Source organism: Lissotriton vulgaris, chromosome 5 (genome assembly GCF_964263255.1).
Source record: "Lissotriton vulgaris chromosome 5, aLisVul1.2, whole genome shotgun sequence".
Taxonomy (NCBI): Eukaryota; Metazoa; Chordata; class Amphibia; order Caudata; family Salamandridae; genus Lissotriton; species Lissotriton vulgaris.
This window is the reverse complement of record NC_141693.1, coordinates 1,416,959,812-1,416,984,911: the sequence shown is the minus strand read 5'-3', so window position 1 is coordinate 1,416,984,911 and position 25,100 is coordinate 1,416,959,812. Positions and strand designations below refer to the sequence as shown.

The following is a 25,100-nucleotide window of genomic DNA, read 5'->3' as shown; positions in this document are numbered from 1 at the left end:
ACCCATGGGTGAGCCAGGAAAGCTATATATTTCTGAAAAGTAGACAAAATAAAAATTTCAGCAAGGGGTCATATTTGTAGCTCCTCAAGGTGTTCCCAAAGAAACTAACTGTTGAAATAAATATTGAAAACGAGTAGGAAAAAACAGTCATTTGTGACAATGGTTTCATCTGTAACTTTTTGTCACAAGGGTCATTTTACAAAAGCAATGTACCATACATTCTCTGGAACCTTTTGATTGTGGTAATATGTAGGATTTCTAGGTTCTTCAAGAACCCAAAGTATCCAGGATAGGATAGGAACGCACTCACAGAGCGCACTAATACCCGAGGGTGTCAAGGCGCTAAAGCAGACAAAGATGAGACAGAATAAAAGCGCTAAGGCTACAGCCTAGGACAAAAAAAGCTAGGTTTACATATGCTTTTTTTTAAACCAGGAAGGAGTCTGCATTGGAGATGAAAGTGGGTAGGGAATACCATAGCTTGGCAGTTGCTACCGAAAAGGAGCAGCCATCCCACCTTGTCGTCAGAACTCTGGGGCTCACAAGTTTATTCTGTAAAGAAGATCTCAAAAGCCTCCCAGGGGTATACCATTGAAATAGAGATTTCAGCTGTAGCGCACCCTTGCTATGCATAGCTTTATAGACCATGCTCAGAGCATTAAAGCAGATACATTTCCTGATGGGGAACCAATGAAGGGAACAAATCCCCTCCCTGGCTGACTGACGCTTGGGAATCCTCAAAATGAATTGGGCTGCTTCGTTCTGTACAACCTGGAGCTTATTGAGGGAGACACCATTGATGTTTCGGTATAAATTGTTGCAATAGTCCAGCTGAGAGATGACCAGAGCGATTATAATCAACTGGTGCAGATCAGACGGAATAAATGGCAGAATCTTTCTCAAAATCCTCTGGATGAACAAGTGCTAAACGTGTGGCTAACCTGTGCATCAAAGCTCAGGCCATCATCGAAGATGACCCACAAAGTTTTTGCTGTCCTAACCGGGACCGGGAGGGGAACACAGACTGCAGGCCTCCATGAGTTTGACCAGAACTTTGGTTTTGTCTGCATTGATCTTCAGTGCATTATCTTTTATCCAGCAAATGATGCTGGATATGCACTGATTGAACCTCTCAGACACCTGTTGCAGGTCATTCAAGATGGAGATGATAATTTGCGTATCATCAGCATAGGATAGCACATGAAAGCCAAAGGATCACACCGAATCGGACAAGGGAGTCACATAATGATTGACACCGGTGGGACTCAAAGACAAGCCCTGTGGCACTCCACAGGGAAGACTGAAAGCCTTGGCTCTAAAGCCGCCACAACTGACAATATGGGCCCTATTTGACATAAATGAATGTAAGAGCTGTAAGGCTTTCCCAGAGATTCCTACTTGCCGCAGGTGCTGAACCATCGGTCCCAAAAAGATGGTGTCCAATGCTGTTGATGGATCAAGCATTATCAGAACCGCCGCCCCGCCCTGATCTACCTGTGTACAAATACAGTCAGGAGCCACAATAAGGGCAGACTCCATGCTGTGACCGGTGCGGACCATGTTCTGAGAGGGATCCTAGATCTCCTGGGATTCAACATATTTTATCAGTTCTTTATTGGTGAATTTCTTGAGAAATTTCACCGGGGCGGAAAGAAGAGAAATTGGGCAGAAATTCTACAAATCCAGGGGTTCTGCGTTAGGTTTTTTAAGAAGCAGCAAAACAATAGCTCCTTCCAAATGGCCAGATAACTGCTGGATTGAAGCATGTCATCAAACACTTGGCACAAGAATTTAGCCATTGGTTCTGGAGCCAGTTTGAGTGTACCCAGAGCCAACAACTGAGCTGCACCGAACAATGGTTTTTCATTGTGTACTGAGTATAGACCAATTCATATGGTGAAATATGTAGAGTGAAAAATAGGTATCAATGTAAGCGATGTATTTCTGAAATAGGCACAATATACAGAGTTTACGACCAGTGGTTATTTGTACATTACTGAATTTATGGGTACCCATATAAGAATATGATTTTGAGGTTATTTTACAAAATGTCTTCTTTCATACACACTGGCTTACATTTGGAAGGCACAAATACAGCAAAGTCCAATTGGTAATAACAAATATCCTACTATTCTATGCACCCACATGTCTTTAATAAAAATTGTACCTAACTTTTGTTGGTAGGCCTACTGCCTGCAACAGGAAATTACCCAAAATGCAACATGGATACATCACATTTTCCACTCAAATCTGACCTGTTTTTTGTAACGTGGTAGCTGTGGATTTTAGGCCCTAACTCAGCCAGCACCTAGGGAAACCTAGCAAACCTGCACATGTGTGAAAACTAGACACCTAGGGAAATGCAGGAATGGTGACTTGTCTGGCTCTCACTAGGCTGTTTTACCCTGAATCCCTTGCAAACCTCAAACTACTAATAAAAACAGACTTTCTTCACATTTCTGTGATGGAAAGTTCCGGAATCTGTGGTGAGCACAAACTTCCTTCCACCCAGCGTTCACATAAGTCTTCCGATAAAAAATGGTACCTCTCCTGTGTGGGTAGACCCAATGCCCGCCATAGGAAACGGCCCAAAATGCAACATGGATACATCACATTTTTCCACTCAAAACTGATCCATTTTTTTGCAAAGTGGGTAGCTGTGGATTTTGAGACCTAACTTAGTCGCCACCTAGGGAATCCTAGCAAACCTGCACATTCTTTAAAACTAGACACATGGGTAATCTGGGGTCAGGTAACTTGTGTAGTTCTCACCAGGTTGTTTTATCCAGAATCCCTTGCAAACCTCAAACCTTGACTAAAAAACACATTTTCCTGATATTTCTGTGATGAAAAGTTCTGGGATCTGCAAGGAGTTTCAAACTGCCCAACACCAAGCATTCCCCTAAGTCATCCGATAAAAATGGTACCTCACTTGTGTGGGCAGGCTTAGTGCCAGCGATAAGAAATAGTCCAAAATGAAACATGGATACATGCCATTTTCACTCAAAGCTGACCTGTTTTTTGCAAAGTGGGTAGATGTTAATTTTGGGCCCTAACTCAGGTGGCAGCTAGGGAAACCTAGCAAACCTGCACTTTTTCAAAACTAGACCATAGGGTAGTCTAGGGAAGTATGCCTTATTTGGATACCATGAGTTTTTTGTTTACCCACAATGCCATTCAAACCTCAAACTTTGCCTGAATCATGCATTTTCCTTACATTTCTGATGGAAACTTCCAAAATCCACAGGAATCCCCAAAATTCCTACCACCTAGCATTACCCCACTTGTGCCGATAAAAATGCTGCCCCAATTGTGTGGCTGGGCCTAGTTCCTGTCACAAGAACTGATCAAACCAAGGTCAATGTCAGGCCTTGAGTGGGGACTGCTTTTGACCTTGGTTTGATCCATTAATGGTTCTGGATTCCGTAAGTTTCCATCACAGAAATGTAAGGAAAATGTGTGATTTCAGGTAAAGTTTAAGGTTTGCAGGGCATTGTGGGTAAAACAAAACTTGTGGGATTCAGGCAGGGCACACCACCCTGGAATCCCCCGGTTCTTTACTTTTTAAAATGTCTGTGGTTGGTAGGTTTCCATGGGTGACAGCAGAGCACAGCCTCAAATCTCACAGCAACCCCTATTGCTGACCTCTCTATGGAGCACTTAAGGGCCTTTTGTGTCAAGGTCTCTTGGTCCACCCACACAAGTAAGGAACCATTTTTATTGGGAGACTTGGGGGAATGCTGTGGGGTAAGAAAAGTGTGGCTCCCTGCAGATTCCAGAAGTTTTCCTGACAGAAATCGGAGGGAAATGTGTGTTTTTATTCAACGTTTGAGGTTTGCTGGGCATGTTGGGTAGCAAAATGATTTGGGATGCATGCAAAGCACACCACCCTGTATTCCCCCACATGTGTAGTTTTCAGAATTGTCTGGGTTCCATAGGTTTTACCAGGTGGCAGTCTAACCAAACCCAAAGAGTGCAGCCATTCATCAATGCAAGTGAGACGATATTTGGAGTTAGCCACACTCTCCTGGGCCATGTGTAAAAACAACATCCAAAAGAATCACCCCTGTATTTCTATACAATAAAAAAACTGATGTCTAGTAGGCTTTCTGCCTTCCGCCTGGTGGGGGGCAGATATGGGGTCATTGCCCTGATCTGCCCTCTGGGGCAGAAAGACTTAAATATAAAAATTTGCAAGGGGCGAACAAGCCCTTGCTCAAGGGGTCTCTCCCCCTATTTCAAGTGGATAGTTGGTGGATCCCTGCTGGGGGATCGCTCTCATTTGGCTATTCCCAAGCAGGGATCCACTGAGTAGAGGTACCTTTGGAAAGGAGAGAGTTTTCTCTTTCCAGCGATACCTCCCCCATGAGAATCAGTGCTCGGGGGGCTGAGATATGCTCATGAGCAATGATTCAGTGAAAGTAAAATGAGTCCATCAGCTCTTTTTACTGCTATGACGTGAGCGTGCCTGGTGCACTGATCGCCAGAGCAGTAAAAAGAGAAAAAAAATTCAGGCTGCTCGGACAGCTCTTCCTGAGCAGCCTGATGTAATAAAATAAAAAATAAAGGACTCCCTCTGGTGCACAGGACCAGTGGGGATTTTACATACCACCCCAGTGTCCGACAGTGGCCAACACCTACACTTAAAAGGTTAGAAGAGGATACCTTGCTACTAAAAAACGTAAACAATCATATAATAGACAAGCATTTTCAATGCAATCAGTCTTGCGTTCGGGACCTTATAAGTATTTAGTTCCGTAGCACATTATTGTGGGTACAGCAACATTTACTGTTCTACTGTGCACGAAGCAGTGAAAGGGTGCAGTACCACAGTCAGTCACTAGGTGCCCTTTGGGACCTCTTTTGGCCACATAAGATACTGCACCTTGCAACATGGTTAGAGAAAGAAAATGGGGCAACAGCCAGAGCTGCCATCTGGGGAGCTGAGGATCTGTGTTTGAGTCTGGTGTCAGCTCAATATCCTGTAATTGTGGGCTGATCCTTTTATTTGCCCCGAGCGCTGGATACCTGGGCTATATAAATGAAAGCTACTAATTTTAAATAACACAAAATATCAATGCAGCGATCTTGGAGCTAGGGCGGGCAAGCAGTGTTGTGAGGATGCAGTACAACAGGCTGTCACTAGGTCACTTGCCACTACTTCTTGACACCATAGTCATCTAATGGCAGCCTGAGCCACCAATTTGTTGTTCTTTGGTTAGAGAGTCACATCTCAGGCTCTATTATTTATCATAAACATATCTCAGCAAACTCTTAACACCACACAACACAATTATTTACAGGATCTTGTTACTGGAAATACATTTCCTAAACAGAGAGTTGGCTATACATCGAGGCACCTAAAACCCAATACCTCTATATGCATCAATCATTTTTGTAAACTTATGGTTTCACCTTCAACCTGGTCCCCGGTAACACCAAGCCTTCTGCCTCACCTCTGAGTCAAAGATGCTTACTGTAATATGAACTCAAGCTCCACCCACTTATGCTAGAGGCCTCTAATCCAGAGCAATTCCCCTGGGGTACCCTCAGCACCCGCTGGAGAGCCTACCTGGGCCGTAAATTGGTCTCCTGGCATAGACTACCTTTTCCACCACCCCAGAGGGCCACTGACCATTGGATCAAAGAGCATTCTTGGAAGGCTAATAAGGGCTGCGCAGGCGACTGACCCAACTCCCTGCAAGAGTACAAGTTTTTTTTTATAGAAAATCTGGAAATGTCTTCTTAGAGATCCACATGAAACTAGTATTCTCTGTGTCTTATTTCCTGTGAGATGCCAAAGTGACAAGTAAGGTCCATACCAATGATGATTTCAGCCCTCCCTAGTGCAACAAAAGGCATAAATACATAACATCAAACATATTAACTTCAAAGAAAACCACAAGAACGGAACATAATACATTCAACTATTTGCCCTGGGAGTTCTGCAAACAAGGGATGGGTGGCTGGGAAAAAAAAGAATCTCAAACCCACAGTGGCTTTGTTGTGCATGGCTGAGAGGATCACAGCAACTGCAGTTGGTGTCATGGTGACGATGGCAGGAACAAAGAGTCTGAATCCTAGCTCCCCATGCCCCTTAAAGGCAGTGGATGATCCCCTGCCATTGCCACTTCCTCAACAATGATGTTATACCAAGTATGATGCCAGGTATCATGAGGAAATGTGGTTGGCCAGGGCCAACAAGCCCACTGCCGGTTGGCCCGCCATCTTGCTCCATCCGGCGCCCTCCATTAGGTCAGCTCTCGCGCTCTGGGAGAGAGTCATGGAACAATCTTTGGACATAGACCCATGTGTTCAGCTGTGTATGAAAGAGATATGGTTAGATCTAAAAAATTCCTACAACCGTAATCACTTCTAAAATGTACCATGTACACATTTTATATGGAGCCTATAGCACTCTCTGGTCACAAAACGAGCCTGGAACCCTTTGTCCCTTTGCCCTGTGAGCTTTGAATTATCCTCAGTACCAAAGGAGGCAAGTTAATAGACATTTTGCGTTGTTGCATTCTCTTCTGATATATGACATATGCAGTAGAAACCCTACTCATTGACGTGCTTCATGAGCAGGACAACGGCTCATCCAAATTATCTTCTACAGAACCAAAAAACCTGACCTCTGGGATCAGATGGATATGAAAATGTGGGCACATGCTTGTTTCTATGTGCATGCAGGTGGGGAAGACAGAATGAATGACCATAATAGTCCGGACTGTGCCAACTGCTTACGTCTGTATATACTTTCTGGTATGTCAAACACTTGAAAAGACACACCTGAACTCGAGGTGGAAAGTGGAACGGATTGTTCGTCAGAGCCCCTCTTAAAGTATTGCTAAACTACAAACAAGTGATTGATGGAATGCATCAAATTATCTAAGCCACTGGTAATTACGTGAACCACAAACTAGCCCATTTTATTTTGCACACCATGCCACCTCAATTTGAACACTTATTGTTAAAGTAATGACCACCCATTAACAAAAAAGTAAAGGGAATTTGGAAGAAAGAATAAATTAGCTCAGATGTTCTTATTTTTATAATAGTTATGTAGCTAAAGATTTTTCACGTTACTCCTAATGTAGAAGAAGAAAATAAATGATCCATGCATACACTTTCTATGTAGTCATGTATTTATGTAGTTATTACTTTACTCCTACTGTGGAAGAAGAAAAAAACACCTTTGACTCTCTCCATGTACTACTCTGTCTCACCCTATACCTCTCTCAATATATCCTCTGCCTCCACTCTCTCACTCATCCCAAACCTCATACCACTATGATCTCCAAAATAAACCTTTCTAGACTCTTCCCCCCTCTATCCTTCCTTGGCTCACCCAAAGCCTCATTTTACTACTATGATGTCCCTAATCCCCTTCTAGGGAATCTTCCCTCCTCTATCTCTCCTTTTACTCATCCCAAACCTCTTCCTACTAAGGTCTCCCAATAAACGCTTTCTAGACTCTTCCCTCTTTATCCCTCCATTATCCTATTCAACCCAACTAACAGACTAACATGTCCACCGCTCAAATAAATACACATTCCCTTTAATAATCCACCACTAATCCTTGTTGGTTTCTGGGATAGCGTGCTACTGGCCGAAAAGTGCTTTGACACCTCTTCAAGGGTAGAGTGCGCTGTAGAAATACAATTACAATAGTCTTACATCTGTTTCAGGAAAACATTATTTGTGGTATAAACAAAGGTTTCTGGGGTGGAATTAACCAACACAGACACAAATAAGACGGTGTGTGAAATAATAAAGGCAATCAACCCATGCCACATGGGGCCTTCATCGCAGTGACGCTGCTCGTCAAAGCAAGAGATAAATGGAATCGGCGAAGTGAACAACGCGGTCACTCCGACATATGCCTACTTTCTGATCGCCTGGCCATTAGCGCTCGGCCCGTGTCACTCGCCGCCGCCTAATTACACCCTTTGCCTGCAAGGGATTTGACGTGGCTCCTCCAATCGGAGCCCTGGCCGGGTATAAATCCAGCTTTGCGATGTGCGAGGCGGAGGGGAGAAGCAGCCGTCCATTGGTAACACAGGCAAGGTTAGGACAAGCCGCATTACTGAGAGTCCGGAGAGGTAAGGGGATAGCTCGCTCCGTAGCTTAGACATATGTTCTGGCGTTTTCTGTCTGTAACATGAGTTTCTTCATCATGTAAAAGCTCCGGCTGGCAGCTGGTACGTGCTCTTCGATCAAAGCGATTGGAACGTGAGGCTGAAATTAAAATGGCAGATGGCTCCTTGGCATTCGGATTTACTTTTTATTATTGCCTCCTCCAGTACACGCTCCTAGTCCGGGCCGGGTCATGGGAAACAATGGCACACAGAGTTAATGATCAAAACTGTCAAACTTTCCACCCCTAGCAGTGGAACAGTCCACGAGGGTGCTAGTGAAGATCGTTTGGAATGCAAAGAGAGCCCTTTAACCTATGGAATCTGAAACTGGATCTGACATACCGACTGTGCGTTCTGGTGATCAATGGTAAACTAACTAGTTACCCTTCCTTTGGCTCTAAGTAGGAGGAGATTGGTCATCATTAAATACTGAATTAATGTGCTGTTGCACTTTTAGGTTCTTACAACCTCAGCGACCAATCAGGAGACAGCTTTTGCCAGCGTGCACGAGTGAGTGATAGGGAAGACACTCTAGCAGACATTACAGAGAAGGTAAAGCAAATGATAGTTACACAATAACTTATTTTGGAGAGTGTTATTTTTAGTTTCCAACCTGCATCATGCGTCATGTTTGGGTAAAATCTGGAATATGAAATTAGATTTTACAGGGCTCCCAAGATCGTATGCTCCTGTGGTAGGGACGAGTTTCTCACCCAGCCCTGCTTTTTAGGTTGAAGACTTAACAGTGCAGCTGTTTGGTTTGCTAACGATAACTTGGGAACATTCGGAAAGCTTCCCTGGGAATGCATTCTGCCCATTGCTTTGTGGTTTGTAACTTTCATTGACTTGCTTTCTGTTTGCTGGCTCTATTTGTTTTAGGCTGTCCAGCTTGAGTTCGTCCCTTCTCTTGCCCAAACTCTGTTTACTGAATTCTTCCATCAGTACTTGATTTCTGTGAACAGGCCTTTAAATCTTTCTCTTATCTTGTCACATTTGCTGTGCATTCAAAGACAGAGGGCAACTGTCAGGCTCTGTCTTCCAGGGAGCTTGGTGTTTACTTTTCTTTCCTTGGCTTCACAGCGAGAGGATTGATGTTACAATCCTACTGGCAACTTGGGGAGTGCTTGAGGAAGGCTATTCAATGTTATTTTTTTTCTTGCACACAACAAAATGTAAATGTCTGTAAATGAACTGTGTAGATAACGCAGAATATTAAGTAGAAAAGCACAAAGGAAGCACATTTTTGGATAATTATGAAGAGTGGTGGAAACAAATATTTTAATACGATCAACACAAATCAATACAGTAGGTGATGACGTTTCCACACATTGCGCGCAGTATAATTTTATCAGTAAAACTGTTTGTGCAAATGTAATGGTCATTTCATTTGAAGATGCGTTGTCTGTAATGTCAGTTTTCTACCACACCATGTATAATCCACTCTACACCACACCACTCCACTCTGCTCTGCACCACACCACTCCACTAAGCGTCACTGCACGCTACTCTGCATCCCACCGCACTGTGCCACTTCATTCTATGCCTCTCTACTCTACACCACTCCATGCAATTGCACTCTATCCCACACAACTCATCTATGCACCATTACACTGTTTGCCACAGCACCCTTTGCCAATCCACTTTGTGCTACTCCACTCTGTGCTACTCAACTCTGCACTCTGTCACTGCACCCTACACCAATGTATTCTACTCTGTACCACTCCATGCCAGTGCACTCTATGCCAATCCACTCTATGCCACTCTAATCTACTTTGAACTCTTCACAACTGTACTCTACCATGCACCACTCCACTCTGAAACAATCTACCCTTTGCCACTGCACTCATCACCACTGCACTCATCGCCACTGCACTCAGTGCCACTCCACTCAGTGCCACTCCGCTCTACTCTATGCTAATTCACTCTGCACCACTTTACTCAGAGCCAATGCATTCTATGCCACTGCACTCTATGCCAATCTACTCTGCTCCACTGCACTCTACGCTGCTGTACTACACTCTGCAACACTATGCACCACTGAACTACCACCACTGCAACCTTGCATTGTCTGCTACTGAACACTGAGCTGTGCCATTGTACCCCACTCCACTTTGCATCACTCTACACCACTGCACTCTACTATGCATCACTCTACTCTGTGCCACTGCATTCTACGGCAGCCTACTCTGTCACTGCACTCTGCCACTTTACATTATTTTATTCTAAAACACACTCCTCCACTCCACGCCAGTCCACTCTGTCCTAGTCCACTCTGACACTCTGTGTCACTAAATTTTACAACACTTTACTCCATTCTACACCTTTCCACTATCCTACACTGCTCCATTCTGTGCCACTCCACTCTATGACCCTCTACTCCGCTCTACGCCACTCTACCGCACAACACTTGACGCAACACCCTCTATACCAATTCCCTCTGCTCTAAACCTCTTGCGTCTGGTCTACACCACTCCACAACACTCTGGGCCACTCCATTCTATTACACTCTGTTCCCTTCCACTCTACTTCCTTCAACAACAGTCTGCACAACTCCATGACCCTCTACTTTACTTAACACCACCCATAACACTCCACTCCACTTTTCAACACTTCACATCACTCTCCTCTACCCCACTAACTTTTCGCCATGCTGAACAGCAGCCACGCTGATGTACAAAATAGCTAAAGCATATTGGCAAAGCCAACAGCTCTTGTATAGACAAGACCTATTGGCTTTGTCAATGCTTGTTTTCTTTGAATTTATATGTTCTAATCGTAGGAAGACTGGATGGAATCCCTAATGATTGGTCTCCTCTCCTCAGCATGGAATATACCACTTTCCGCATGGTTTCCTTTCACCCTCCACTTAATGACCTTGAGACATTCGAACTAATCAGGTACTCTGAAAACCCCAGCATGCACAAAGCAAGAGCAGTAAGTGTTGTACTGATCATACATATTCGCACCGGTGATTTAATCATGATGTAGAGGAGGAATCCCAGAAAAGTCTTACAATGTGACCGCATTTCATATTCCACTCTGGGCCTTATTATGATAGATGTGCATTTTCATTGTTCACAAACAGTGAGAATGTGCCCTATTACCATGACTGCGCTGCCCCCAGTGCAGCCACGAAATTACGCTGCCCCAGAGCAGCACATTCATGTGAAAAACGGAGCGGCTGCTTTATAGCCGCCCCGTGTTCTCACAGTACAGCCGGCGACCTGCCTACACTTATAAAGGGGATTAGAGATACCCTTTCAGGTGGGTGCAGTCAGTGACCAGGATGTCTGGGGGGGGGGGGGTACATGGATCCCCTTTCCCCCTTCCAGAGGGCTACAATCAGGAGGCGCACTGATAGTGTGCAACCTTTTAGATGGCGCACTCTCAGTGCGCCTCCTGAGGGCTTCTTTGCCTCTGCGCCCATGTCTGTAATACGGCGTGGGGCAGAGGCAAAGGTATTCCCTAATTTGGGTGGGGCTTGCACCCATGCAAATGAGTGGATGCCCTCTGCACATAGCGCTGGTGCTTTATGTGTGCCCGCACTATCGGTATTACAGAAGGGGCCACACAAGCATCTGCAGCCCCTTCTGTAATACCAAAATGACCCTGGGACGCGCAAAGTGGGTGCAACCGCCCATTGCGCCCCGGGGCACTTTATGTAAAAGGGCCCCTTGAGTTTTATGGGACATTCTGCTAGCCCATGAATTTTATTTTTTTCTAAAAATACTGTCAAACTGGTTTTGCCACACTCTGCCATTTACCAATTAAATAATGGAAATAATGGATATGTTTTAAGTCCTCTTAAGCATATGAGCATTTAACGTCTTTGGCACAATTTCTTCATCACATTCCCATTACTTGCAAGCTAATGCAATTCTACCAAATCATTCTTTGCCTAGGTTTGGCCCATTGCACAATATAAGAGTATGTACGTTGTTGTTTGTTGTCCTCTCTGCATTAAAACAGTATGCAGGGTTAACAGATGACTCCATGTTTCAAGCACCCCTTGGGCTTCATCAGAAAAAAACTATTTCCCGATCTGTGTTACCCCAGATCTGGCATGTTCTGTCTGCATGCCATGAGGTTGATTGGCACAGATCCCAGTGCATGTCCCGTAAGCTTACATACAGGGGCTGTATTACATAAAGTGCCCCGGGGGCACAACTGGCGTTTACGCCCGCTTTGCACATCCCCAGGGCACTTTGATATTACAGAAGGGGCCTCAGACACTTGTACGGGCCCCCTCTGTAAAATCAATAGCACTGGCGCACATAAAGCGCCAGTGCTATCTTTAAGGGGGCGTTTCCTCATTTGTATGGAGGCGTGTCCCATGCAAATGAGGGAATCTCTTTGCCTCTGCGGTCGCACCGTAGCGTATTACCGACATGGGTGAGGAGGCAAAGAAGCCCTCATAAGGCGCAATAACAGTGCCCCACCGGAGAGTAGCCCTGGAATGGGGAAAGGGGTTCCCATGGACCCTAAAGACACCCCCTTGCAGGCGGGTGCAGTCACTGACTGCCCTGGGGTCTGCGCATTCATGACAATATGGCGCATTTTCATTGTTTACACCAGGTGCACCATTTTATAGGTGCGTCCAGTAAACGATGAAAATGCGCCTAAACCACAATACGGCCACAGATACGCTCGAATCGGCACAGGTGGCCGTATCCTGATCCCTTCTGCGCTGCACATGTGTAGAGGGTCCTGTGTATTTCTTTATGTGTCTTCAGTGCATCCATTAAAATCTCTCAAATTTAGTGTAGGTTTTGTAACAGCAAAGTTCGGTAATTATTTACATGTGCTTCTGATCTCTGCCATCTGAATTCCATGCACTAACTGGGAGATTTTTCGTGTTCATGCATGTGCAGAAGGTGCAAAAAAGAAAGGCACATACATCCTTTTTGCTGGCGTAGCACACAAACATCAGGGCCAGCTTTAGGGCAGAGCGACTGGTGTGGCCGCACTGGGCGCTGACCTCAGTGGGGGGTGCGGTTTTGAGTAATAGCTCATGATTGGAGAGATGAGGGGCACTTTTGCCCCTGTTAGTATGAGCAAATCCAAGGAGGCGGTCATCAGTCGCCAAAAATGATTGTCGCACCGGGCGCAACCAGCGCTAAAGCCGGCCCTGACAAACAGGATCATGAAACAACCCCTGGTGCATCTCACTTTCCCTACGCCAATTGTGACGTAGGGCTGCCACTGGTGAGTAAAATGACTGTAGGCGATAAATATTGTGCCCTATCTTCATTGCTGACCCTGTACTTAACCTTCCATGAAATGCAAAGTGTTGGAATACAGACTCGCACTACAACCCTTACAGATGGCAATGTAGATGCAAGCTCTGACATGCAGAGTACATGTTAATGCTGCCCCTATGGGTGATCTGGCTGGGTATGGAGCGGGGGGCTGCTGATATCAGCAAACCCCACCCACGAAGTCCACATGGCTCGAGAAGCTGCTCCAACAGGGAGCAACGACATGAGCCTGTAGCAAGCTATAAGCGGAGGGTCAGGCAGAGCATGTGAGTGCAACTTCTGTGACGCCATTGCGTGCATTATTGTGATTTGAACCTTCGGGCTTTGAAACGTTGTCCACAACATTGGTGAGGGGCTAAACGGTTATAGAAGCCGACCCTCGTTTGCAGCCCTGAGCGTTCACTTGGCAGCTCAGCTCACTGCATTCTTGAGTTGCAACCATGGGTCACTGACACGGACTAGGGTACCAGATTACAGTGTCCTTAAAAAGGATGCATGGTGTCCGGGTGACACGAGTGACAAGGCGGCCAGTATGACCACACAGTTTGAGTGGTCCGTGAGGCTCGCCGTCCGGTGTTTTCTTTCCTTTCGCCTCCTTTGTAAAGTCCCACCATGGCTGGTGGAGGACAGCGAGCCGGACGCTAAACGAAGGCAACGGCGTCCAGCAGGGACAGTTGGACAGCTGTCCGGCACGGCTGAGTGGCCTTTGCCTTCCGCTGGAGCTGAGAAGGAGAAGCTACGACGAATGTAAAGGGTGTTGACAGCCAGTAACGCCTGTGAGGTTTCAGGTTCCACCACAGATTGAGCTGAGTTACTGTATTTTCCATTTAAGTATATTCTGAAAAATATTGTGATAAAATTTGCAATTACAGATAGCAAATAACATAGTCTTGCAACAACGTGATGTGCGGTTAAAATGCAGAACACAATGAGTTGGAGTTAATTTAGAGTGCACATTAAAAGTAGTACCCCATAGAAACAGTGTCTTTGCAGGCCTGTGTAACAAAGAGCTTCTTACGGATTTTCTAGTGTTTCCCGCCTCTCTGTCGTCCCCTTTCCGATTTTTGACCCACACCCTTTCTATATATTTTTTTGTTTATGGCACATTCTGCAGACCTTCTTCTGACCAATCACTTTTTAGGTCTTATCTGCATGACGCTTGCACCATCAGCTGCGCCATCATGGTGAAGCATTATATTTTCTACTTACTTTAATGGGCTTCGGGTCAGGCTCCCTAAGCCAATGGCTTTTTTTAAATTTTTTTCTCCAGAACATTTAAGCATTGGCTTGAGACATTGTCGATCACACCTTGGATCAGCCCATTAGAGTGTTTTATTTATTTATTTATTTATGATGTCTCCTTCCGCTTCCTTTGGAGTGCAAGAATGACAGGCTTTGTGTAATGTGTTTGGAATAGGGAAGTCCGTTAAGTATTTATGTGTCGTGAATGATAGTAGGCCTTCACTTTGTGTCGATTATGCCCGTGTGCCCATCGGACTGCTGGATGCGGAAAGGATGGAGGTTAGCGTAGAGTGTGATTTATAAAGGATCTCATCATCATCATTGGCATTCTCATAACATATCAGAGTGCTATCTAAGTTGATGTTGAGGGTAACGATGTCACTTCCTCACCAAGCTTCTCATCTTGGTGCCATACTCCAATTTCTAGCACAACCCGTTTTGGAAATTCTCTTGTTCCGGTATCCTGTTTTGGTGACTTGCCATAGCAGCCTGGCTTGTAAATTACATGTGCTATTTGGGTCCTTGTCACTATTGCTATATTAATGAGTACTTTGTAAGTATGTGTGTTGAAGGAGAGGTGTGTAATATGTACTCTTTAACATCTCAACAATTAGAAAGCTCCACTTGTCTGGCCCTGAGAGGTTGCGTAAGACATAGTTATGTTTTGTCAGTTTTAGGATCAAAGCAAGGAAGTTTTCCCAAAGGAAATGCGCAAGTGCTCGACTAAGGAACAGCGGAGCATATTATCAAGGGGGTTTATCTCCGCTTTTTTGGCTTTAAAAGCCAAGAAAGCGGAGATAAAATTATCTCCCTATTACCTAGCAGTTAGCGACAGCTAGTAGGAGATAGCGACCATCTTGGGCCCCACTTTGCATGTCAGTGATATTTATCACTAATGACATGCAAAGTGGGCGTGCCAAGATGTTAGCGACTGGAAACAGTCGCTAACATCGCTATCTCCTATTACCAACTTTTGGAGATATTCGCGCTAAGCGCGAATATCTCCAAAAGCTACCACCTGCCCTAAGCAGGTCTTAGCCATGTTATCCAATGGGAGGTGGATAACATGGCTAAGAGCATTAGCTCGGTAATGCATGAATATCGCTGACTTTTCAGCGATATTCATGCATTGCGGCGATTTTTATCGCATTTGCGATAAACCTTGGTAATACCAAGGTTTATTTGCGATAAAAATCGCCACAGCTCGGCGGTAAATTTTTGTCTCTAACCAAGCAATAGCGATAATTATCGCTATTGCTTGGTAATATGCCCCAGCATTCTTAACTCCTGCGTTCGTCGGCCAATGGCCGTCGCGAGCACTACCTCGGTAGTGCTGCGCATGTCCATTGGCTGCCGCAGCCCCACCCGCGCATTTGAACACCCGCACAAACGGGTCAATGTATCTGTTCCAATAAATTGCCAATAATATGTTTTCTAGGACCTTTGCTTGAAGGGTCCACCATGGAGCCAAATCATGAGATTATTATCCACAATGGAAGCAGGGTGGATTGGCGAGGAAGACAGCACCACACTCTTTCCTCCCTTGAAGTTAGTCAGGGCAAACAAAGGAGGTTAGTAGGATGACCTAAGTAGATTCATTTCAGTCAGGCCATCAAAAGTGACGTTTGTGGTTCGGAAAGCTGCAGCAGATGCACAATGAAGAAGAGATCAGCGACGGCTGGCGTCACATCAGAGGCTCGCTTCGCACGCACCTTGCCCCTGCAGCTGGCGGCACTGCTATGCGGTCATTTCATGGAGGCCATATGCAGAAGGAGCTATGGGTGAGTCATCCGCCTGGAATGTGACTGTCTGAGCAGGCAGCGCGCGCTGAGGGTTACAATCATGAGGATTGAAAGGCACTGTAAGGGCCTGCGCTTCTTCGCAGACATTTGCTCGAGGCTCCTCTCCTGTCCCTACTATTAAACGTCAGAAGTCGCACGCTGTTTCAGTACTGCTAATGAAGGTATTCGTTCAAACTTCAAACATAACTCCTGGAAACCCTATCAGGTGATTAGCCCTGCTTTATTGATCGATTGACTGTGTGACTGGAAAATTCCCCAGATATCTATTTAATCTTAAACCCGTCTTCAATCATATTTTGAACTGCATGCTGCCACGACATTTAGTGCCAGCTTTCATTTCAATTAGCAAGTTTAATGAGCCTGGTTTGGTGGCTTAGTGGACCAATAGTTCACTATAGGGGCATGTGTTTGACCTCAGGGTCACAGGTTCAAATCCTGCATGGTCCACCCAGCCTACAAATACAGGTTATGTTATAACATTAATTTGCATTTTGGCTTTCTTTCCATGGGGCATATTTGCAACAGGCAGCGATAATTATCGCTGACCTTGTATACCGCATTATTTACAATTGCTGGAATATTTCGCCAGTATAGCGTTGTATTAACAACGTTTAGCGCCATGGCGATAAATACTCCAGCGATAACGCCCTTTTCCATGGAACATCGCTGGTTTTTCAGCGATGTTCCATGGTAAAACAGCAATATGCTTGGTGGTCGTATTACATGAATCCACCTCCTATGTTAGATATGTCTTAGTCAGGAATTTAACAGACGTTAAATTCCTGCGTTAAGGCATACTTAGCGCGAATTAAATAATCGCTTCCGCGTTGTAAATATCGCAAAGCTGCCTTCGCGATATTTACCCACGTTGTTTCCACAGACACGCCTACTTTGCATCTCATTAGCTATGCGAAGTTAGGCGTTAAGTAACCCTTCCAAATACTGTAGTAGATAAGAGCAACTTTATTTTCACTTTTAGCTCACACACATATATCTATTTTGATGAGAATGTATTCTACTATAATGTTAATGGTAGAATATAATTGGTGAGATAGAGCAAATGGGTTAATTTATGCTAAGTAAAAACGTGTGAAACATAATTGTTGCCAAGAAAATGGCATTTCTGGATAGTCTGTTTTCACCCTAAATGGTAAATTACATAAGACAGTGCAAAATGTTTTTTTTCCTCCTGATCTTGGCTTTAGGGGAAGGCAGAGGAAAACAGTAAACCAAAAAAAAAATTGCTCCTGGGAATAAAATGGGAAACCCTTATATTCCATTCAAATATCAAGCACCGGGAAAAGATGGTGTAACATACGTAGAAAAATGGAAGACAAGGACCCTATACTAAGGAATAAAGTAAAACCTGGATGGAAGTCCCTGTCACGCATTCTCACAAGAATGCTTTTGGGGAAAAATGATTGACTTAGTTTTTTCAAGAAATTCACAAAGAAACTCTGCACATATATTGCCAGTGAACGAAAAAAGTAAGTATGTGTGCAAAGGGTCCTCTCAGGTTGTAAATTCTACTGTGCCCACGTCCAGGAGGGATGGCAAGCTACCATGCTCTGGTGACTTGCTTGACTGGCTGCCACTGAGGGCTAGAAAGAGATACAGAGAGTGAAAACCATGTCAATGTACCCAGTCATGCAGTATGTACTTCCAATAAAAGTAACTTCTTTATATCTAACTTGAAATCATATTTGACTGTTCGGTTTCCCTTGAAATACCTGATCGTACAATTTCCTAGCTTTCGGCCTCATTAAGTTTAGTTTAGTTTAGTTTAGTTTAATTGTTTGTAGAGCGCTCACATCACCCTGGGGCATCGCGGCGCTATCCAGATAGAGGTCCAGCCTAGAGGTAGAGAGGTAAAAAAAGGTAGACTAGCCAAGGTTAAAACAGATACGCTTTCAACTGTTTTCTAAAAACATTGTAACTTGTAGTTTTCCGTAATTCCAGCGGGAGTTGGTTCCAGTACTTTGGTGCCAAGAATTAAAATGCTTTGCCTCCCGCCCGGACCTGCCGAATAAACGCTGTGATAAATTTCACATATAGTGCAAACAGTGTTTGTACCGGATTTGAAATCAGGAAACATATGTAAATTATGCGTGGACATGGGATTTGCATGTGCAGCTCCCCCTATGTAATGTCTGGGGGAATTTGTATGGGTAGCACAGGGTCAAAATGGAGTTGCTATGGGTCTCATTTACCATTTGTGCACGGTATTCCCCATTTCTTGGTAATTTCCCTGGGAAAGTAGCAGCTTGTGATCTTCCAGCTACACACAGAGGAGGCATAATAGCCAATACCCCCCAAATAGCTAACTAATTCATTGGTTTGTTATGTGTGTTTGATCAGGCTATACATTGACATAAGTATGTAATAAGAGTGCAAATTATGTGTTGTATTTACTGTAATAGGCATGGTTATTCTAGAAACAGTTACTATCTTTTCAAGGTGGTGAGATCCTGTTGTGTTATTTCGTTTCTGACTTGGTGTTGTTGTGTTTGTCTGATGCAGGTATCCATGAAGGAAGTGGGAGACGGGCTACATGAACAGATGAACTGCATGATGGGGGCCCTGCAAGAACTGAAGCTCCTTCAGGTCCAGACGGCGTTGGAGCGGATGGAGATTTCAGGGGGTCCTTCCAACCAGACTTCAAGTGGCGGCCAGTGCCATTGCTCCTGGGAGGGCCACAAGGCAGTGAGTGGAAGGAGCGAGTGTAGACCTCCTCAGGAGCCGGCGCCCATCACTGAGAGGTATTCAGAAGAGCGCCACTCATACTTCTCCTCACACTCCACCAATGTGTTCAGCACGGACTCGTCGCTGGGCAGTGGCCACAGGCACATGTTCCCGCCTTTCAGAACTACGTATAGTGACAGGGATCCTTCAGAGACTGTGTCCACGTCATCCACCCTGCCTGCCATGGAAAGCTGGACTCCCGGGACCTGTCAGTCCGTGAGCTCTGATTTTGAAAGCATACCTCACACAGGTGCGTTCCTCCCTCGCGAAGTACCTGCCGGCTATGACCGAGGATCCCTGGAAGGCAGCGTCTGCGACGACACGGAAGACTGGACTTCTTCCCTCATGTCTCAGAGTAGGAATCGACAACCACTCGTTCTGGGAGACAACATTTTTGCAGATCTGGTGGAGAACTGGTTGGATCTACCGGAAGTAGACAAGAAGGGAGAGATGGCAGACCCCTCATTGCCTATCAGCAGATCCCAAGAGGTCTGCAGGAAGTTCTCCTTGACAGCAAACATCTTTAAAAAGTTCTTGAGGAGTGTGAGGCCGGACAAGTCCAAGCTGTTGAAGGAGAAACCAGGCTGGCTTCCAGCCAGCGACAAAGGAACTGACATTCCCAAGCGCTCGAAAAAGATCAGTAAGCAAAAAGGGACATTTTATTTTTCATTTTATAATAATATGCACAACGCTTGCAGCATAGCAGAAAAACGCGCAAACAAGGAGACTAGCAAGGAAAAGGGCAGGGTTTGCACCAAGAGGGTCAACCCCCCTACAGACCATGCACGGAACGCGTTTGACTTCAACACTGTCGTTTGGGTATAAATCTGTATTTATTGTTCTGCACACCTTTCAGAAGAAAGTTGCAATGCTCTGGTTAGCAGCAACTGCTCCCGTCAGCCTTTGCTCCACTACCCTCTTGAATGCTGGGTGCTGGCATGTGATGTCACATCCTGCATACATGGACTGCACCTTCATGTACTGTGCTAAATTGTCCTCAGTGAGCGGAACATTTTTATGGTTACAAGCACTATAATGCATCCAGAATGAAGACATACAATGTGAATGGGAAAACTAGGAACCCTCAACCACACAATACTGCCCTTTTGTTTATTAAAACTGTCCTTGTCAAAAAAGTCAGCATGTTCATGTTGGATATATGATTTCTCTCAGCATTCTCTTTGCTCCTATCTATTGACAGTGACACCATGACATTTATCATGTTATAAAATGCTGGGTGAAGATGGACTAATGTGATTGGCGAAAATAGGGTGAGGCTTCCATCCTGACCGGGCCTTCGAAACATGGGTAATGCGTCACCGGGTATCGATCAGAGTGAAGGTGTCAGTGAAAATCAATTAGATCTCAAAAAGCAGGAACAAAAATATTTGAAACTTCTTTAAATAAAAATATATTATCATTATTGTTCGGGGAAATATGTAAATACAGAGCATTGCTGTCAAAGATTTTGCCCCACTTGCAACTGCTATAAGCCAAGTTTAATAAGTAATTGATCACACAGTATTTAAGGGTCTGGCAAAATGTCTTACACCACACCACGCTGATGTGAACATTGTTGCTGTATCTTAAAGTAAAATAATTCATAAGAAGCGTTTTCCAATTATTTCGGCTCCATAAATCCATGGGCACCACAGTGATGAAATGGGCGGAGAAGTGTATTTGAGTACAAGTGCCGAATGGATCTCCTGCCTTTCATTATAATCTTGGCTTGAGTTTCCATTTCCTTCTGACCTTCCTTGGGTCACGTTTTGTACTTCCGGAAGGGACGTTCAAACTTTGTAACTGACAGATTACTATATATAAATTCTAATCATGGATTTGTTGCCTGCCGTTGATGTGCGCCTAGCACTTGCAGATCTGTGGTGGAATCTTTCAGCATGGCATGTCAGTGTGATAGTCATTCAGCCATTCAGCCGCTAGACTTCCTTCTCACGGGGATTAAGCAAGCCCTTACAGCCCCTGAGACGCAGCGGGCCCCCGAACCCTTCAGGGCCGGCTAAAACCTTCAAGGGGCCCCATTCAGCCCAAGGTCAATGGATATCTGTGCGATATGGGATACTTAGGGTCCCCTCGTTTCATTCTTCAGGGGGCTCCTATCATATTGCGTTTCACCACTGTTCCATCTAGCATGAAGAGAAGGGGTCCAAACAAAAGCAGTCAGAGATTGGAGTAATTTTTCTTTGGGACATTAAGAATCTGTGGTGTTCTGAAAATTAATCGGTGTGTTGCTAAGCACAAGGGAATGTGTGATAGTTTTTTTTATAAACAATGTTTTTGTTTTTTTACAAAAGATTCCCTGCCACTGGAGGGCAGTAGATCTTGACAGTGTTAATCCCTGTAGAACACAATATTAAGGAACACATTATTTGCTAGTTGTTGCAGAGATTGCTGGAGGTTTATGTGTTTCTCCCAACATTCTGTGCATTCACAACCAATTAGGTTACACTGTTCTCAGGAACATTTCTAGATGTTGACCTTGGGTGGGATAAGGTGGAGTCAAAGAACATCATGCACAATAGACGTATCAAAATAGTTCGAGAAAAATGGTCGTCTAATTAATTGCCCCCAAGAACATGTACTCCGATTGAGAGACATCATGGGGGTGTATTTGAGCCTATGAAATAATAACTATGTATATTAAACATAACATGTGTATTTGTAAAGCGCACGTTCACACAGAGGTCTCTTGGCGATGAATAACAGATGTTCATTGTTACCCAACTCAATGGTACTCATTTTATCGACCTCAGTTGGATGAAAGGCTGAGTGAACCCGTGACCATGAGGTCGAACACAGGCCCCTGTAATGGATGCATTAGTCCATTGAGCCACCAGAACGAACAGCATGTTTATTAAATGAGAAAGGCCAACTAGGGTTAATACAACTAGGGCAGGAAGTAACATGAGCGATGTTATACTCCTGATGGCTGCACTATTCACTACCAGGCGCATACAGTGGGAGACCACAACCTCAATCAGTATTTCTGACCCCGGGATCATACAAATACTGCTCCTGCTTTGCACTGTACCTTGCTTCAATCTTCTGCCAGTGACAGTGATATTGTATGAAGCACCCCTCGGAGCGCTGACGTGATCCGAGCGATGCTGCTGCTTCGCCACTTCTGCATATTTCAGGAAGGCCTAAAATAGACCACCACCTACAAGCCACTCACCAAGGCCTACATTACACATCAACCTATAACCCACCTGAGAACGTATTTTTTTTACCTCAAAGACTTCTAAGAAGGAAAGATAGCAGCTTACGCTGCCAAGGCATGGTGCCACAATAAATAGGCGCCCAAAGGAGTGGGTGGTACAAGAGATAGCATGGCAGGGTACACCTCTATCACCATAACCAAAAGGTTTTCTGAAGTTATTGCCTTTTTTTTAATTACGCATGTTGTGTATAAGGTCAGCGTGTTTGCTTCCTACCCGTTGATTGCAGCAATCTCTGGATGAAACGTCAATCAACTGGAATGTTGATTTATCCACACATGTAAAACGTGTAGCAAGTGTGTAATCAAATTAAACTAAAAAGAAGAGACGTGCAATATATTTAGAATCCGAAACAATCAAATCAAACAAAATTGGTAGCCAGCCATCACCTGTATATGTAAATATTTCAAACAATTGATGTAGTATTTTGATACCTGGAAAATACCCCATGCCTTCTTTGCTTCAACACTTTATGTTCTGTGCCTGTTGTGGGATCTTATGGTCAGTGCTCTCGTTTTTTCATTTCTGTTCTTTGTTACGTGCACATTAACATTAAGGGAAGCGATATTGTCACTAAGGCACACAAGGGGCTATAAATGTAATAAATGTGATAAGTCTTCCGAGGAGCCGTAGAATGGTCTTAATGCACTTTGCTTTGTCCGTGAAGCATCCTCACTGTTTGATATCTTTGCGTGTGCATCTGTAATTATATCCCACAATGGTTGTGGCCTGTTCCAAATCTGACGATCAGACTTAACACCTCATAATGAAGTTCAACGTACGACTATGGAGAAGTCGAGGAGCCAACCACAAGAAGCCTCTCACAGGCAGCCATCTTAACGAGGCCTGCAAACTCCGGAGTGTCTCCCACTCTATGGAGATGGAAAACGCTGTCACGGCTTACCAGTGGGATGTAGCGATGCAACTGCTGTCCAGCACAGTAAACCCAACCTAGACCTATATATATATGTATACAAAATGATATTTTTACATGTCATTAAAATACGGCTACAAATGGGTCAAGGATCATTGTGCTATGCGAACTCATGCAATGTATGCAATCAGGCACTTTGTTGTATCACAGATTGCTATGGAATACTCATGGGGAAAACAAGGCAATGAAGTGGTCCAAGCAAAAAAGGATTTTGTCACTGATGAGCACAAGATGCTTATTTTAGAAAAGGGAAGAAGAGAAGGTCACCGCATGGGGGCAGGCCTGATGTAATGCACTTACCAAACCATTTTTTTAAACTGCAACCCTTTTGTATCACACTCTGTTGATTGGAAGTTGTGATTGAATATCTCACAGATTATTTTGTGACCAGTTCTTGCAAACTTTATGTTGAGTGGGTTTGTTATGTACATAAAAGCAGATACTTAAAATGAACTGTCACGTGACTGTAAATCCTGAAAATAAATCCACCGCCTACAATTGTCTTTCAAGTAGTCTATTCTGTGATTGAAGCAGCTATTGGCTTGCAATATTTTGATTATTTGGGGCATGTAGGATTTGCGCATTTTATGCAAGAACTTATACACAAATACAGTTACAACATACAAAATGATATTAGGTTTTTCAAAATGCGCTAAGAATGTACAAATAATCCCAATATGAATGGCAATGGCAATGTAGCTCATGGGTATATATATATGCATATCCCATCCAACAACGCGCCCTTATGCCAGAGCCTGCTTGTACGGGGAGTATGCGGCGAGGTAGAGAACCTCATAATTCATTCCAATTCTGTAGTCGTGGCCAGTAAGGATTCCCTGGCTTGAAACATCACATCAGTACCGCAACTCAAACATTGATCAGCGTTTTTATTTGAGACTGGCAATAGAAAATCCCCAAACGCGTTTCGGAGTTTCCTCACTCCTTGGTCACTTGGTTAACCTGTGACCAAGGAGTGAGGAAACTCCGAAACGCGTTGTAGATTTTCTGTTGCCACTGTCAAATAAAAACGCCGATCTAGATTTGAGTTGCGCTACTGTGGTGATGTTTCGAGCCACTGAATCATTACTGGCCATAACTACAGAATTGGATATATATATACATTTATTTATTTATTTATTTTTCCCCAGAAGAAAAACCAAAGGTTACTGGGATGTTACAGTTAGGTTCAGATTTCAATCTAACAAAACCATAGAAATTCAGCAGTTATAAATACTGCTTATTACCTCACATATTACATCACTCGTTCATGGTCAGTAACATCACTGATGACATCTCAAATAATATCACCAACACTGATGACATCATCCTGTGAGTGTAATTGTTTCGTACATATATTTACTTAAAGCTATATACTAAGCTGCAACATAAGTTAACTTACTCTTCTTTATGTAATAGTAATTAGTCATACTATTTCTATCATATCATCTGGGTAGTAGTCAGTATCAGTGTGTGAGTGACTGAGTGTACATATCAGTGTGTGAGTGGACGTGTGAGTGGCTGTATGGATGTGTTAGTGGGAATGTGAGTAGCTGCATGGGTACGTGAGTGGCTGTATAGGAGAGTGAGTGGGTGTGTGAGTGGCTCTATCAGTGAGTTAGTTGCTGCATGAATTGCTGCATAGGTGTGTGTAAGTGGCTGTATGGGTGAGTGAGTAGCTGTTTGAGTGTGTGTATAGATACGTGAGAGGATGTCAGTGGCTGCATTGAATAGTGCATATCTGTGTG

The 25,100-nt window shown here is 44.2% G+C and overlaps 1 protein-coding gene across 2 annotated transcripts in view; it reads left to right on the top strand.

Annotated features, from left to right (window-relative positions):
• Positions 1 to 23,850, top strand: part of INKA2 (inka box actin regulator 2) — a 56,902-nt gene extending 33,052 nt beyond the window's left edge. For both annotated transcript variants that reach the window (XM_086923349.1, XM_086923350.1), the window contains exon 2: positions 18,964 to 23,850. In XM_086923349.1, the coding sequence (XP_086779475.1) occupies positions 18,964 to 20,010 (1,047 nt within the window). In that variant the 3' untranslated portion in view covers positions 20,011 to 23,850. The remainder of the gene's footprint in view (positions 1 to 18,963) is intronic.
• The last annotated feature ends 1,250 nt before the right edge of the window (positions 23,851 to 25,100 follow it).